Source organism: Aedes aegypti, chromosome 3 (assembly GCF_002204515.2).
Source record: "Aedes aegypti strain LVP_AGWG chromosome 3, AaegL5.0 Primary Assembly, whole genome shotgun sequence".
NCBI classification, from domain to species: Eukaryota; Metazoa; Arthropoda; class Insecta; order Diptera; family Culicidae; genus Aedes; species Aedes aegypti.
In genome coordinates, this window is record NC_035109.1 from 368,196,603 (window position 1) to 368,215,068 (window position 18,466).

At 37.0% G+C, this 18,466-nt stretch overlaps 1 protein-coding gene across 1 annotated transcript; it reads right to left on the reverse strand.

Annotated features, from left to right (window-relative positions):
- Positions 1-3,225: 3,225 nt before the first annotated feature.
- On the reverse strand, positions 3,226-12,361 carry LOC5579919 (60S ribosomal protein L18a). The gene is made up of 3 exons (XM_001652157.2): positions 12,210-12,361; positions 11,395-11,751; positions 3,226-3,476 (listed from the first exon to the last, which is right to left on the reverse strand). Exons 1-3 carry the CDS (start codon positions 12,225-12,227, stop codon positions 3,318-3,320), a joined length of 534 nt encoding a protein of 177 aa, XP_001652207.1. The 5' UTR covers positions 12,228-12,361; the 3' UTR covers positions 3,226-3,317.
- Positions 12,362-18,466: the final 6,105 nt, after the last annotated feature.

An 18,466-nucleotide genomic window follows, 5' to 3' on the forward strand; every position in this document is an offset into this window, starting at 1 on the left:
GCAGAATAAAGCCTGAGTAGAATTAAATGGTATACCTAGTACTAATTTCGGTTTTTTCGTCTACTTAGCATTTGCAATGAATATCAATTAGGCGGCATCCACAAATTACGTAACGCTCTAGAGGGAGGGGGGGTATGCTTAAGCGTTACGGCTCATACAAGTTACGTTATAAATGGACACTGCCTAATTGAGGTCATTCAAACAATATTTTAGTGTGCGTGTCATCCTGCTAGTCGCCATAAGAAACCAAGGATATCAATGACGTCACTTACGTATCGCTTTTCAAAAACACACATCCAATGTCTCTTTTGCGTAACATCTTTTTGAGTTTCATTGAATTTGCTCGATTGGAACCACGTTTGACGGTTCAATTGGAACCTTTGGTTTCAGAATTCGCGCTTCTCTATATAAACAAATTCTCTGGGCTGCATTAGGCTCCATTACCAGAAGCCCTCTGAGTGGCTCAGCCAAGGAGCTGCAAATCGATCGTCCGGCTTGTGGAATCGCTCAAGATATCAAAATTGAGCTACATTTCCAGATTTCGACTTCAGCCGTGTTTACCTGTTTGAGGCTCCTGGGGTAATATGCACTGCCGGGGCAAAACGCACCTTGTCAATTTCTCTGAAATAAACGAGTTTTGAGAGAAAAACACTATGCAGATTGATAAAACGTTGCAAATTGTTGACACCCTGAGAATTTGATACAGTTTGAAAAAAATAACATGGAGATAGAACAATAACTTCGAAAAGCACGATTTTGATGTAACTTTCCCGATCATTTCACTTGTTGTTTTGAAAGCGATGAATTGAGAATTTTTACAACAATTCACCATAAAACAGATGATTAGAGACTGGGTAAGTGGTTAATGACATGATTTGGCGAAATAACCAGTGAATCAATTGTCACCCAACTCGCAACAACAACACGCAGAGAAATATATTGTAAATTCAACAGACTTCTGCATAGGTTCAACAAATTTTATTGTAGACTCACGGCTTACCAGCATTTATCATTGTTTCAATAAATATAATCATTTATTCCTACAATAAATATTGTCGTTTCTAAAAATGCCTCAAAGCAGCTAACTGTCAAATACAAAAAATATATTTTTTGAAACGAAAATATCCTTTGTTGAATCTATAAAAACATTGTATTGAAGTAACTGTATGAGTCATGTAGAAACAAAAAATAATAACTGTTTATTCAATAAAATAATATTTGAAATTTAAATAAAGCTCAACCAAAGTTGGAAAAGGTGATGTTTTTATTGATGCTTGCTCGTTCATTATATAATCATGTTTATCTAATCAGAATGAATGATGGTGATGTTCTAGAACAAAGTTCATCTCTGGATGGTTCCATAGGTTGTGAGCAGCTCACATCGAATTTCACCAGCCGTTGTCGTTGCTGAATAACCCGGACGGCACATTCTGGAACAAATATGCAAATTGATTCATTTGTTAATTACATAGACTTTTTTATAATTACCTTTTGCTTTTATTGTGCGATAGTTTTCCTCCCGCCGCTAAAAGTATAAGTTCCATTTCTTCGATACATAATGGCTGAAAATAAATTGTGTGATATATAAATGAAATGCCTCCTGAAAGTATTAACTTGCCTCAAATACTTACCCTCTGATAAATCAAAAATTTGCAGCAATTTAATGAATTCTTATCGTTTTTTCACCGGATATACTTTCAACTCTATTCATTTCGTTCGCGTCACTTTTTCTCACAAATACATGATGGCGACCATAAATAAAAAATATTGTAGATTCTAAAAATCACAATTATAGAAATAATAATTGTAAATTGTTGAAGCGAAAATCTACTACCATATTTTCATTCAACTAGAAATTTTGTTGTTTTAAAAATCTGCTGATTTAGAAGCTAACATGCGAATGAATTGATTTGATACATACACAAATTATTGATTCTAACCAATGCGTTCTTAGTTTCAACATATTAAAATTCTTCTGCGTGAAAGACATTGCCATCTCCTATTCTTGTTGCAACAATTTCGTTCCGTTTCATTCGCGTTTCAGTTTATCACCACATGAACGGAATATGACAATGATCGATCACCACGTGCGCACAGATTTTCTGGGCTTCGCATTGCAATTTTCGAGAACTTTTTCCGTGTTGGTAAACATTGAAACATTATCGAACAGGATCTATAAAACAAATTAGGTTTTGTGTTTAAAACAACTGATTAATCGCGAGTTGAAAAGGTTGCAACAATGTTGCGCTCTGCGATTGTCATGACAATATTACTTTTTATTGTATCCTTATCCGCAACAGTTGGAACAAACGGTTGTGAGCGAGCTCGCTTTGTTGTTTGTTTTTCGTCTGCTTTGATGACAATTTGATTCACTGGAAATAACACAACGATTTCTATTTTACACAACATTTTCTGTTGAGCGCCCGGTTGGGGCAACATGCACTCCATTGGTTGGGGCAGAACGATCCGAAGCTGAAAATTTCACAGAACTCTATTTTTATAGTAAGGATGGCAAGGAACATGTGAGATTGGATTCTAAAACATTTTTAAAATTTGAACCGCCTTAGTCATATCAAATAATTTTCTATACGGCTTCTGTCCGCTTTTGACCAGATTGGTCCTCCATACCTTAGTATGGAGCGTCACACCTGCCAGGAGCTTGCGTTTGCTGGCGATTACAGCAGAGCTGTTAACATCATCCACGAAAAAGCTGCTATAACCGCAAGTGCGCTTCTACAGACATATTCAACGTGGCCAGCGAAGCTGAGCTTGTCATCGATCATTACCTCAAGATGCCTAAGGGATCTATGGGGCAATCACCTACCGAGCACCCGTTTCTTGGACTTGCGTACTTGACCACCACAACCTCAGTCTTATGACGGGCCAGTCCTAGTTTCCTAGACTTTATTCATTCCTCAACTATGGAGATAGAGGGCGCTGCTGTCAACTCTACTTTTCCTTCATTAATTCGACTTAGAGCACTAGGGTGATATCGTCTGCGAAGCCAACAACACTGAGATGGGATAGGTGGGATACAAATGGGCGATAACGTCCTGGAGGAATCGCTGTATTTGGATCCAGAATTTTGCTATTGTCATCTAGTATTCCCTTACGGAATTGGTAATGCTCACATGGACATTGGTCTGCACCCACCGATTATTCCCTGACTGTCGAATAACCCTTCTAAGGACTTTCTTTCCACCAAATGAATTGCGAGTCGACACCTTAGGTACAGTATTTCTTACGGATCTTCATCATTTTTTTACTCCCTAAAAAGAGTGGAATTAACAGTACAATGAACGGCGGCTCCGAATTCTTTACTGATAGTAGGTGTCCGGTCGGCGGAAAGAGAACAGCTTCCGGTAGCGCTTGTGATGGTATCTTTGCACCAGCGGGAAGCGGATCTTCGAGTCGTGGAACTGCTTGATGTGAGCACGACGGGTCTTGGAGGCTTCCACCGATTCGACCTTGATGATCTGGTGTTTTATGGGAGGGAAAGAGAGAACATACGTTAATACATTTTTCACAAGTGCTTTGCGATCTTCGACAATGTTCTTCATCGCAGGGCTGGTAGCGACTATGTGTCTGAAGACTAGGAACTTTCGAGACCTCATGTCTGGAAAATGAGACCATAATGAGACAGGAACCAATAGGAGATAAGATTTCCCATTAGGTTTTTTTAAATACTCCGAGAAGACTCTACTAATATATAACAGTTTTTAGAAATTCCTCGCTACATGATGACAAGAATTTTACTGCTCGTATTTACACATGTCCTCCAGGCATTCATCATTGATTACATGTAGGATTGCATCCTAAACATCTGCTTTGAATCTTTTTTTTTCTAAAGCACAATTTAAAGATTTTTTCAGAGATTACTTACAGACCAGTAGAATTCAATAATAAATTCAATATAAGGTACCGCGTTGTAAGTGAAAATAATTGGTATATTTTACTGAATATGTGAATTAACGTTTCAAACTCATGCATAAACCTTTGAGACCATTGAGAACATTACGATAGGTAAGAAATTTCTGAGATTTTTCAGACATTATTGCATAATAGAGCGAAAGATTGTTAACCTGTCAATTATCACTCCGTAACAAGTTGGCAGCGTGCAATCTTATTTTAATATTTTCAACGGAAAAAAGTTGCGGAAAATAATTTTCTGTAGTGCTTCTAAGTAGTCCCCTCTGACGGTTTTGATACGCAATAAAAAAGTTTTATATTAATTCAACATAAACAAAAAATAAATAACTATATTGAAACACCGTCAATTTTCTAATCACGTGGGGCAAGAGAAAAGTTCATCATTAGAGATTGAATTTGTGTTTTCTCTTTAGGTAGCTATAAGTATACAAGGTTCGCAATTATTATAGATCAACAGAACGTGCTGATAATTTAAGAAACACTATACTCAAAGCGTTAAAAGCTATTATCATTGCCAAATCATGGAACTTCTCTAAAAATAAGGTTGCTAAATATTAGGATATTGATATGTTTACTTCGGACAGCCGATTAAAAGGAAGACGTCGATTGAAAAGTTCCAATATAAGAGAATGCACGGAAATCTCGTGCAATGTCTATGTAAAGCTAGATCAAAACATAAAAACATGGGGTATAGGTGTATCCACATAAAAAAGTTTCTAAACACTTTATTGAAGGATTCCGTTTGATTTCTCCCGAAGAGTTATCCGACGTCATATCCGATATTCTTAAAAACAAATAACGAATCATTTCAACAAACATAACTGAACAGAAGAAAATTCAAGTAACAAGAATAAAATGTTCTTTTTCTTACATGTTACTTATGTTATCGTTCATTGGGACGCCTTAACAAATGTTAAAGGTAATAGAAATCGTGCATATAACTGTTAGTTTTTGAATTTATTGTTCAAAACGATAAACTTTTCACTTGCCCCACTTGTGGAACAAGTGAAAAGTAAAGAGACGTTTTTTAAAAACTTTTTCTGTACTTTTTTCTTTAATTTTACATAAAAATCAATTTACGCATAACTGCTTATATTTGGTGGGAGTCAAGCTAAAATATATACACGACCTCATCTGTTTTAATTTAAAGTCTCTAGAATGTGAAGAATGCCAACCTATGCGAAATCCATTACCCACTTGCCCCACGGTACCTTAAAATTATTCTTAGAATTTCCCAAAAAAAACCTCCAGGAATTTTTTCAAAATACCTTCAGGGATTACTCCAGAAAATTCCCTTAAGATTCCTCTCAGAATTTATCCTAGAAATCATTCCAGTGAAATGTGTGTTTGAATAATTTCCTACATCAGGAGAACAAAAATAACAAAAATATATTCGCTACTATCATTTCATATGTAATGAGTTGCGGAAAATTATTCCAAACGTTATCTCAGCAAAGTTGATTTTATTATCTCGGAACAAATACAAGATACTCCACTTAGGAAGTGGTATATTGGATTTGCATCCGGATGCGAACTGATGCGCTTTATCTTGGATATCTTGTATAGATTTCAAGAAAAAAATTAGATGAACTTTATTTTCTAATCCTTTGCCAAGCTAACAATAACGAAAACGAAGGAAAATTAAAACACCCAAGATTTTAAATGATGACATGTTTTCGTAATTGTAATTGTAATTGCTCAATCCACACCCTGGCAGACAATTATCCGCCCATCTAGACACGGGCTGGGTGAGGACCTACCAAGCCTCCCCCGTTAACATGTCCTATACCGTTTAGCACACCGGGATCTTCCACAAGCAGGCGCCGGAATTAAAGCGGTCCCACAAGCTTCAGATACATTAAATATATATAGTCCCTCTGGCACTAAACCGAATGGCGCCCTCCGCTTCACCACTAGTACTGCTTCCCCACACGCCAAGCACAATATCGAAAGTAGCGCGTTGTATAGCAAATACAGTACACCACCTCCGACACTATGCCAAATGTACAGGAAAAACAGCACCAGTAAGAAAGCGGAAGGCGCACCACTCGGTTCAGTGCCAGAAGGACTATAAGTATAACGAAGAAGAAATGAAAAGATAGTAGAGTTGGTTCGGTTATTTGATTGCTGAAACGAAAAAAACAGAAAAAACAGAAACAAAGTGTTAACATTAAAACGGGGTTTTATAATTGATAAATGTATCGATAGTTTCTCATCTGTTACGTTTCCTTATCGTAGCGCTGTCGATTTTTCCATCTCCAGGGTGTTCGTCTCCGCTCGAGCAATGAGGACCATGATGAAATGAGAATATGAAAATGTGAGCATTAGTGTTGATCTACTAATAGATTAATTTAAACTGCTTTTCATGTGCTTTCAAGCCCTAAGTAACTTGTAAACTCCTACTCAATTATGTTTTGTTGGCCTCCACGTTTTATTTAGACACAATTTTTATTTAGAAAACTATTTGGATCCGAGATTTTAGGTGCAGATTGAGTATGTTTAATAAAACAAGCATCCTGTTTTCCTGTTGATGATTCTGTTATTTATACCAGCTGTATACAAGAATTTATTAATGTAATATATGGATATTGAATAAGTTTCAACGCGCGATTATAATACTTCAGTTTTCGTGCAGTTGTATTGGTGTATGTAGTGGGAAACCAATCAGTTTGGTGATTCTAACGGTAACAAATAGCACGACGAAAGGAAAGTTGATAATCTATCATCATTATGATTTCAGTCCTAATTTCATAATCCGTTTAATAAATTCCGCGTATGCTTCGGCAATTTTAACAATTTATACATATGTATTCGAAGAAAACAGACTACGAGCATTTATTACCTTGCAACACATTCATAAGTGATCAGATATTTATCATTTTCTACAGCCTAATTTAATAATACCTACATTGGGTTGTAACAAAAAAATTGATCTTGGGATGTTGATTTGCCTCCTAATCATAGTTTCGACAATAGTCACATGCTTACTATCCCTTATGGCAGTGTTGTTGATTCTATTGTCTATCGCTCATCAGTTTCGCGCTACCCGGCAGGGACTTGGTCCTATGTACCCAATACTCTGCTATGTCTTAACTTCACGCAATACATTCTGTAGATGTGTGATACAGTTTGCGGAATATTATGATTTATCACTTCATCCAGATGAAAAATTCTGTTATGGTACCATATTCACATATCAGATAACTCCCACCTGGAACGATGTAATACATCGGAGACATGTAGATTCAGATGTATGTAGACGATCTATGCCTAGTTCGGCTCTGATCGACAGGCAATCAGTGTATTCAGTTTTTCAACTAGCTTGAAGCGATGAACGTATCAAGACAAGCTCTCCACTATATCTGCTAGCAATCACCGGTCGTCGATAGACATTTCGGTTCTTTTCTGCTAAAGAAAGATCCAATTGTATGCCAAAGACTATGGCTCATGCTTTTCAATACAGCTGGAAAAACAAGAACTACACCCAGCACCAAATAGTACGTAACTATGAGGCGGACCGGAAGGTTTGATGAGCAATCCCCACCAACCCCCACTGATTTTTTGTCAGTACCTAGAAATCTTTCATAAGTTCGTGACGGTCCTAAATCAGGAAATAGAAGAAGCTAACGTTATCCAACGTCAACTTAGCGGTCGTATCTCGGAAACAACCTCTTACTTTTTTAAATACTCCGAGAAGACTCTACCAATATATCTAACAGTTTTTAGAAATTCCTCGCTACATGATGACAAGAATTTCACTGCTCGTATTTACACATGTCCTCCAGGAATTCATCATTGATTACATGTAGGATTGCATCCAAAACATCTGCTTTGAATCTTTTTTTTTTCTAAAGCACAATTTAAAGATTTTTTCAGAGATTACTTACAGACCAGTAGAATTCAATAATAAATTCAATATAAGGTACACTAAGTGGTATATTTTACTGAATATGTGAATTAACGTTTCAAAATCATGCATAAACCTTTGAGGCCATTGAGAACATTACGATAGGTAAGAGATTTCTGAGATTTTTCAGACATTTTTGCATAATAGAGCGAAATATTGTTAACCTGTCAACTACCACTCCGTAACAAGTTGGCGGCGTGCAATCTTATTTTAATATTTTCAGTGGAAAAAAATTGCGGAAAATAATTTTCTGTACCACTTTTAAGGGACAACTCTGACAGTTTTAAACTGCAATAAAAAAAGTTTTAGAATTAATTCAACATAGACCTAAAAATCACTGATTTGAAACACCGCCAATTTTCTAATCACGTGGGGCAAGTGAAAAGTTTCTCATTAGAGATTGAATTTGTGTTTTCTCTTTAGGTAGCTATAAGTATACAAGTATACAATTGGGTCCTAAAGCCCTGCCCCAATTTTAGTGCCAAACGCTTAAGTTTAGGTCAAAAACACATGTTTACTCAATTTTCTAATGTTTTCCGTTGGTTTAAGCCCAAAAAATTTTTTATTAGATTTTGTCACATCTTTTGGCTTAAACTCAAATTTTGGGTGTATTTTGTTTTCAGTGTCCCTTACGAAATGTCAGATAGGAACAACCCCAGTGGTCGAACTAAAACCCCTGTGGTGTTTTTGTCGACTAAGCGAACGTCAAACATGATCAAAAGTGTCAAGGTTCATTTACGGGCCAAATTTTTAAATTAAAGTTTAAACATGATATAGCCATTATTGGAGCGGGAAAAATTGCTAAAGTAATTACAGTAACATGCTTTTTCGTGTTATGAAATAAAAACAAGATTTCATTACAAATTTTAGGACCCAATTATCATAGAACAACAGAACGTGCTGATAATTTAAGAACAAATTTCGTTAATAAAGATAATAATAACAATAATTTAAGAAACACTATACTCAAAGCGTTAAAAGCTATTATCATTGCCTAATCGCAGACCTAATCATGGAACTTCTCTAAAAAAAAGGTTGCTAAATATTAGGATATTAATATGTTTACTTCGGACAGCCGAGTAAAAGAAAGACGTTGATTGAAAAGTTCCAATATAAGAGAATGCACGGAAATCTCGTGCAATGTCTATGTAAAGCTAGTCAAAAACATAAAAACATGGGGTATAGGTGTATCCACATAAAAAAGTTTCTAAATACTTTATTGAGATGGATTCCGTTTGATTTCTCCCGAAGAGTTATCCGACGTAATATTCGATTTTCAAATTCGACAAATAACGAATCATTTCAACAAACATAACTGAACAGAAGAAAGTTCAAGTAACAAGAATAAAATGTTCTTTTTCTTACATGTTACTAGTGTTATCGTTCATTGGGACGCCTTAACAAATGTTAAAGGTAATAGAAAATTCTTAAAAATCTAGGTATTCTTTGTGGATTGGTGGAATTTTTAGATGAATTCTTAGGAGATATAAAGATAAATTGATGAAGTAATCATTAGAAGTATTGCACGAGAAGTTCCTGAAGGTATTCTGAACAAAAATAAGAACCAAAATTCGACGGCGACCAGATAAAGAAAAATAAAAACCTCAGGAGAAATTATTAAGATTCTTGGAGCATTTCATCGAGGAATTCCTGAAGAAACTGTAGAAAAGTCGTCTATAAAGTATCTCGGAAGCAGGTCTGGTAGCGACAATGTTTCTTGAGAATAGAATATTTGGGAATAGGATATTTTTTGAAAATGTTATACAAGAAGTATTACCACACTGCTCGTTTTTCTGTATCTTTTTTTATTTTTTTCCAGGAATTGTATCTGGTATTTGCCCAAAAGTTTACCTCATATATTACTCCAAATGTCTCTTCAGTAGTTTATTACGTGATTTTTACGGACTTTCTAAGGAAGCTCTCCAAGAGTTTTGTTTTAAATACTTTAAAGATGGCTCCAGCAAAATGTGAAGGATTTTTTTCAGAAATTATTGGAGTTTTTGTTAAATCCGAGAGCTATTTCAGGAGAACATCCTAAAGTAACATCTGATGAAAGTTGATAGAACTGAATTTTAAAGTAACCCTTGGATAACTTTCACAAAGTTATCAGAAATAAATCCTGGATTCTTGAGGAAATCTTGGAGGATCCTTCATGAATCCCTTAAAAATATCGGACGAAATCCCTGAAGAGATTTGTGTAGAATCGATCGATTGGATGAATTACTGGAATTATTAATGTAGTAATAGCTGGTGCGTGCGTAACCCTCAATTAACTTTTAAGGTGACACAGTTTGGGATCAACTCTTTAGATTGCACTGAAACCTCAAAGGCACAAATCTCGCGAAGAAAGCATCCAACAACAGTGAACTTTTTATTTTGGCTTTGAGCACTAGCAGAAAGCTTCAAATAAGAAGATCAGGAACGTTTGTCAACTATTTCTCCAGTTTTGTGCGTTTAAAAACGTGAGTAGCGGGAGAAGTCGGCCATTGTGCCGGCCATCTTTGGATTCCGAGATATTTCACCTTAAAGAATCTATAAAGATTTTACTCGACAAATTGTTAGCTTAGCTTAGCTTAGATTGCCTACATATACATGTATCTAAGGTTGCTATTTCGTGATTGACCGAAGTCAGTAACGATGCACAAAGAATCAACTAGGAGTTCGCCTGGGATTTGCCATGATTTTCCTCAGTGTGCATAATTCAGTGCTTCTATTTATACAGAGTCAATAACGCCACGTCCTTGCAGTCAGGTGAGATTAGGGGGAGGAATATTAGTCTGTAACCTTCCGTGTTTACCTCTGCATCTCCAATATTTAGGTATTCCTTTTTGAGCAATTCCAGGAAGTAAATGTGGATGAACTCATGTAAGAATTTAATATAAAAATGCCTGGAAGAATAACTGTTCAAATTAACTAAGGAATTATTGATCTTGCTGGAAAATTCCTAAGCGAATTTCTTCATAAACTCTAAAATTAACTTTTTTGGATGTTTTTTTTTTAATCCTGTGGGAATCTTTGGGAGATCTATAACAGCAACAACTGAAGAAATCCTGAGGTAGTCTCTGGGAATTGTTACCAGCATTGGAAAGCATTAAAGAAATTTCTCTAAGCATCCTTTGAAACATCGCTGAAAGAATTTATTGAAAAGTTCATGAAGGAATCGCTAGAGGAATTTCTGAAGATGTCCCTTAATGTATGCCAGAAAAAATGTCTGTAGAAATCATTAGCAAAATGCCTGAAGCTTTTCTTCGGGGAATATTCGGATAAATTTCTGGAGAGCTTGCAAAATAATTTTTGAAGATTTCTCTGATTCCTCTTAAATTTGACAGCAGAATAAGGAAAAAATAAGAGACTTCAGATGCCATTTTGGTTAAAATAGACTTTACAGACCTTTCTTTAAAATAGAGGCTTTTTAGAGACTTGCATTGAAATAGAGACGCGTCTCTTAAGAGAGACCTGCTACCAGCCCTGCGCTGTTGAGCTAAACACATCTGGTCACTTTTCGTGAGACGATCGAGATTTCCAACACTACCTATGTCAAATCAAGCGGAACTCACCTGGATGGAGTGGGCACGGGCACGGTGACGCGAGGCCATGTCGCTGTAGCACTGAGTGACGGCACCGCCAACGGTCAGATCACGGTACTCGCGGTACATGTTGTGCGTACCGGAGCGCGAGTCGTAGCGCAGCCAGATGCCAAAGTTCTTGACGCGCAGCGGAGTCTTCTCCAGGATGCGCTTGACCGAAACGATCTCTCCGGTGGCCTTCTTGAACTTACGCAGCTGCCGCAGGAAGTACCAGAAGCGGGACTTGGCCACGATCTGGTCCGGTGCGAAGATGTGCATCTTGAACAGCGGAGGGTTCGGATCCTTCTCCGAGGGCAGCTTACGCCCGATGACCTGGTATTCCTTCAGCTACGGCGAAACGGAACAAAAAACGACAACAATATCAGTAAAGCAAGGTTAGGTGCGCAATCGAAGTTTGACAGATCTCCTGCGAGCGAAGTGTTTCGTTTCGACCAAGTTTTACATCACGAATCTGGTCCATTTTTCACACTCAAGCCCGGACGAACATTTTAGATTAGAATCACATAACGCTATATCTCAGTCCCGAAACTGTATGGAACGCTTTTCATTAATAATTGGCCAAATATCAACCGATTCCAAACTATATTCGGATCGAGCCGACAAACAGCCGGGATCGAAAGAAAAACACATCACCAAAACACTCATTATTTCGGGATTTTCTCAACAAAACGCAACCGATCGCGCATAATTCGATGACCATCCGTAAAAACTGCAGAAACACTTCACTTTCAGATAATTTAAACCCCGAAAACTAGGGAAAATTTAATAAAATTCAAGATTTTTACCACTCCTTTAGCTTTCATTTTGACTGCGTTTCATGAAAGAGGAAACGGAAAAGGACTTTGACAGCACCAGGTTGAACTGAAATTGACAGCGGTGGTTGAAGCGGCGCGAGTGCCGAGAAAAAGCGCCGCTTCCGCTGAGAGTGCGTTCAATGCTGGATCACCCGGGCGACAGAGGCACACGGGAAAAATTTATATGGAAAAATATATTATGGGTTGCAAGAAAAAAATCCTGGATTCCTCACGGTGAACCGAAACAAATACCATACTGTTTGGGTTCATTCGCAAATTTCATAACGCCGAATATGACCAATTTTGACACCCACTCACCCCCTTGTTACGCTTTTTGTATGAATATTCTACGAATTTTGTATGAGCTGTAACATTTCGAAGATACCCACCCACACGCTTAAATAAATCAATACTATAAGGCTTAAATATCATACTAAAACCATATTCAGTCTATTCACCCCATGCAATGAATATTGTTTAATTATACCCCCATAATATAAACGGTTTTTATCAATCATAATGCTTAATTGTGCGATATTATTTAGTGGCCGTTGTTTTTTCTTTACATCCAAACCACATGGCCAGAAATATGCAAATTGGATAGAGAAAATCAAGAATAAATTGACAAAAATATTACATTTATTCAAAAACAAGCTTCATTACCCCATTTTTACTGAACGACGATGCAGTGCTTCGATCATTTTAGAAATTAAACACAGCTGCTTTACCCAGGTATGATCGGAATTCTCGGAACCCTTTCGACGTCTTGCAAAGTTCCGGATATGTCTGCCATCGAAACCTCCTAAATGCCACCAGTACCGTCCGGTCCAAGGGGTGGATCACTTTTTCAATGCACATCTAATGTGCATCAATTTGCATCAAATGCATTTTTCCTTCATTCACATCATCTTGGCCCTGAGAGCACTGTATCATCATAGCAACACGCCATTGTTTGTTGTGAAAAATTTGAAAATTTCAATTTCTCGTTATATGAAACGTTGGTCAGCCTAAAACTTTAATAATCGATCAATTAATGATAATTATAAACTTTATTTAACCTACTCATTATTCTTTGCAGGTCATCAATTTAATTAGAGGCATATCTTCTTTAACGTAGCATTTTAAGGCATGTGAATCCTGAATGTTTTTGACCCGGCTAGTGATTTATTTTTTCTCAAGATTTCTGTATACATTCATGTTTGATAAACAATTCTAAATAAATTCATAGAGAAGAAGAAAGGAATGTATAATTACTTATTAAAAAAGTTGCCTTACGCATGAGGGTCCTAATTTTGCCTAGATCTATGAATAATTGAATAATTCAACAATGCATACAACTTCTATCAGCTTACATATGGCTGGGGCTCTGCTTAACCATATACATAGGCTTTTTACACGGCAAATATCAATCAAGATTCCTGTCAGATTAAAAAAAAATGTGGTTCGGAAGATCCTCGGAAGGGCAGATCTCTCATTCTGAGGATTATTGCGCCGCAGTATATGTAAATTTTATTCGTGACGGCCTTATTCTAACGATACTTTTGTGTATTCGAAAAACTCATGGTCGTGATACGCTTTTCATATAAAAAATGTTTGCATCATGTCCCGTACTTTAGATTTACATTAGTTAAATATAATAAAGAACAGAGCTAATCAATAAGTGACAAAAACTTCCCTCGCCAAAGATTCTTTTTTTATTGTTTTTTGATTGCTTATATTGAATTGGTCCTACTTCACTCTACAACAGAATCCTCGTTAAAATTGATCTTTACTTGCGATCTGCTACAGAAATATCAGCTACTTAAGAAAATATTGCACCGATTTATTTCCTCGCCCGGCACATCAACTCTCCAATGATACGGTCGCTCTCTTGCATCCGACGAGCTCTTCGTGCTTGCCTCCAAGCTGCAATATAAAATATTTGATTTTTTGTCGATTATGCAACGATACCATCATTCTTTGGCTTGAAAATCCGATTGTCGTCTTCGCCTAAGGAGCGCAAACGGCCTGGGCCCGGGTCATTCGGTGGTTTGTTGAGATTCCAATGAATTTTTAAAGACTTGTAGCAGTTGTAATTTTTGGTTTGACTAGTTTGACACTTTGACAACAATCAAAATCAAACATTGTAGCAATCCATGGATTAGGGGAAATGCGTGCATTTAAATGCAATCAAATGCATCAATATCTTCTGATGCATCAAATACATCAAGAGTGATCCACCCCTTGGTCCGGTCACATTCTGCAGATTTCCGTCGTCACTCCATCCGAAAACACACGCAACCGGTTGAGGAAGATGTTGAACTATGTCTTCCAGGCGGCCCACCCGGTCATATAAAATTTCCAACGGTATCCGCCGTTTCTTCAACAGGAGGAACACTACAATCCTATGGGTTATCTCGGCCTTGTTTACCATCCTCGGGTAATCTGATTTTTTTTAACACGAGTCAGGTTCACGCCGGGTGGCTGAAATTTTACAGATGTTTGTTAATCGTACTCAATAGACCATTTCCGTCAGATCTAACACCCGTTTTTTATATTTTTCTTCGAAAGATAATTATTTTTCACTAACACTCCCGTTGGAATTTTTCTTTTTATACCATTCTTGAATTTTTGACAAAATTTCAAAAATTTGAAATCTTTCAATATTTTGAGACATGCGGAACGAAAATAGTAACCCTAGAAGTGAGGATTTAAAACCGGTTAACTGATAACCCTATCATCAGCTGTTGTTTACTTTTTGAAATGTCAATCGTTTCATCGTGTTTTCAATCGTGGTAGAAATCACATCGTGTGAGTATTTGCATTTTTTTTAATTAATAACTTATTCGACATGTTCTGAGGAAATATTCTGTGATAAACTATTACGATGCGTATTCATTACGAGCTGAGGCCTTTGTTTTGTAACCTAATCGCCCCACCTGCTGTCTTCCAGATGAGGTAAGTTTGATAAATTACTGGTTTGGTTTGTGACTATGAAATCTATCGCTATTATTTTCAGATTTAAGTGCACTCCGGAAACAGTTAAACAAAAATGTACTCTATGATTAATATACCACTACACCACGTAATCTTGGAGTTATCATATAATCAGTTCAAGAATTTATCAACTCCGGCGGCGAAAAGAAGTGCATGCATGCTCGCATTCTCCGTTCGCTCCTGACGGGTGGCTCAGCAGTTAACAATCTGAACGGTATGAAGAATATCCTGACGAACGGCGGGACCAGTATGCTTCGGAAAAACTTCATCAACGGTATGGATGACTATCATCTGGGTGTTTTCAGTGGACGCAAGAAGGATGAACAACTCGAGTAACAAATCCCAATCCTCTAAATTGAATAATAATCGAACACCTTCATTCAAGTTGGTATTTCTAACAGATTCTTGGAAGAAGTACATGTACATATTCATTAAATAATAAATAATGTTGATTATTCAATTTTAATGTAAAGCCTTCGGAAGCGATCTATGCTGAATTAAAAGGACTAGGGGCCTTTTTCAATTCTTTGTGGTATCTGGAGCCGTATCTTGATCTGAATCTGGTATCTGGAGAGTATCTGGACTTCCCATAAATGCCTATAGGCACAACCACTCATTATACTTCCATGCTGTTGACTTTTAAGGTTTGGGGTAGTTACCGCACAACAGAGACCCACTCAATGTCCCACAAGTGCAGAAAGCCTAGTTCGGTTCGCCTAGTGTACCTCCAATAGGGTCCTAAAATGTTTAATGAAATCATGTTTTCATTTAATAACACGAAAGAGCATGTTACTGCAACTACTTTAGCAATTTTTCCCGCTCAAATAACGGTTATAAGATATTAAAACTTTAATTTAAAAATTGGATTCGTAAATGAACCTTGACACTTGAGATCATGTTTGACGTTCGCTTAATTGACAAAAACACCACAGGGGTTTTAGGTTTAACACTGCGGGGTTGTTCCTTTCTGACATTTTGGAAAGTACACGGGAAACAAAATTTACCTAAAATTTGAGTTTAAGCCAAGGGGTGTGACAAAATGCAACAAAAGCATAAAACAATGTTTTTTGGGCGAAAAACACTAAAAAACTGAGTAAACATGTGTTTTTGGCCTAAACTTAAGCGTTTAGCACTAAAATTGAGACAGGGCTTTAGGACCCTATTGAACCATTTTCTGTTTTTCTGGCCTGACATCATTCGGCATTCGTCCGTTTACTTCTGATGCCTAAACACGGAAGCCTAGAAAGAATTCCATACATTTGAGACAATATATTTCGATCCCATCAAACATAAAGGCCCAAACTAATGACAGGGGAACGGCAACGGTAACTGGTTCGTTAGCATGAGCTATAACATGGTCGTCGACTTGGTGTTGGTTCACTTCCATTCGTTGACAGCTCAGTCGAGATGGTGTGATCCATTCTGGCCAAACTGGTTTCGCCTCCATTGTCGTTCCGCTATAGCATTGCGTTTAGGCCTTTACGGTCCGGGCAAAGACAAATTAAAGACCTCCATGTCCCTTGCAGTTGCCCAAAATTTTATGGCTCATAAGGTAATCTAGAATGCCGTGAAAAGTGTACTGCGATCTGTCAAACTTGGGTACCTTTTGTACTACCGAGGGACCAAATGCAGTACTAGAAGTGGTACCCAATCTGAGCCCGAGTGTGACGGACCTGGTCCGGGGATCAATGGCTATACTTTCCTTCTGAAGATAGGCGTACAAATGCCTGGACTGGACTGGAAATCCGGAACATTATAGATTTTAGGGCAGCAAATCTTTGAGATTCTGGATAACAAAATCTCTCGATTTTGATATTTTCAGCTTTTTTAAATTTATTAGAATTATATTTTGAGCTTTAACTAGAAAAATCTTCGACAGCTTTCCAACGGCCTTGAGACCGGAAGAGGAAGAAGTACTTGATCTACGACTATCTCAACCCCACAGTACCTAGTTTGAAAGGAATGACTATTAATTTGAATGCGGCTGGAACAAGTACCCAATGCTGGGTGGTAAAAAAATGGGAAGTGATATGCTGCAAGAAAAAAAAAACAAATAGTACGGGCCTGTTCACAAATTTCATAATGCTTAAGGGGGTGGGTGGGTGTCCTCGTGACGTTACAGCTCATAGAAAATTTGTAGAAAAAGCGTTACAAGGGGGTGGGTGGGTGTCCAAAGTAACCATTTTCAGCGTTATGAAATTTGTGAATGAACCCTACTATGACGATGGCAATCGTTCGACCCTCCAAACAATACCATCAATCAACTACGGTTCTGATGGTGGAACTGGTAGATGTTGTAATCCGTCGTAGTGGAGGTTATTTCCATGATGGCCGCGGACGTTTCGGTGACCTTAGCAGAATACGAGGATGTGGCCTGTGGATCCAGAAGTAGAAGCTTTCCCAGAATGAAAGAGCGGAGCTGCATCCATTTATGAATAATGATAAATAATAACATAAACAAAATACAACTGTCATGTTTGGCAGTCAGCTGATCAGAAGTTCATCATCACCGCGGTGGTGATAAATTGTAGGGGAAATAGGGGTACATATGAGAAAAATCGGAGTGAAATAATTCATAGGACACTGTGGGGTGAAACGTTGTGCCGCCAGTTTTTCGTTATTTTTCAATAGTTAGAGGCTTCAAAACTTATAAGCATATTAATAAAGTTTGTTCAGTAAATTATAAGGAAGCTTATGAGCCAATAACATTTTTTGACGGAAATAGTCTATTTGTTAAGTATACCCGAATAAAAAATACAATACAAAAACAATATAACGTATTGTAACAGTACCATTCAGTATATTGGAAATACAATACAGTATATGTAAAATAACAATACAATTACAGTACAATATATTGTTTTGAACAGTTCACTGTATGGTATATGAGATTTTTGCAATATAATGTATGGGTGGTTAAGTATCGTAACAATACATATATAGATATTTTCTCATACAAACATTTTGAAAATACAATACGATATAATGTTAATGTATTGTCTTGATTAGCAATTCGTGTATTGTTGTACAATACAAAAACAATTCAACGAACTGTATCATGGTTGCATTCGTCGTTACAGCTAATGTCAAGTGACTTCTAAAAAACTACTTATTTTTACTTTTTGAATATTTTTAACCCAACATTTCTTGCTTTCTGAATTTGTTTTTTTATTTCTTTCAGCAAAGCTACATAGAAAAAAGCAACAGTTGTTTTACGCGAAAATAGGATTTTGACCAAAATTGTAAGGTATAAAACCAATTAAAAACAATAC

What these genes read in the sequence shown, in the direction of transcription:
- LOC5579919 (XM_001652157.2), bottom strand. An exon ending in CCCGTGCCCACTCCATCCAG is followed by an intron (nt 3,477 to 11,394) that starts GTGAGTTCCGCT and finishes ATAAAACACCAG; the next exon opens with ATCATCAAGGTCGAATCGGT.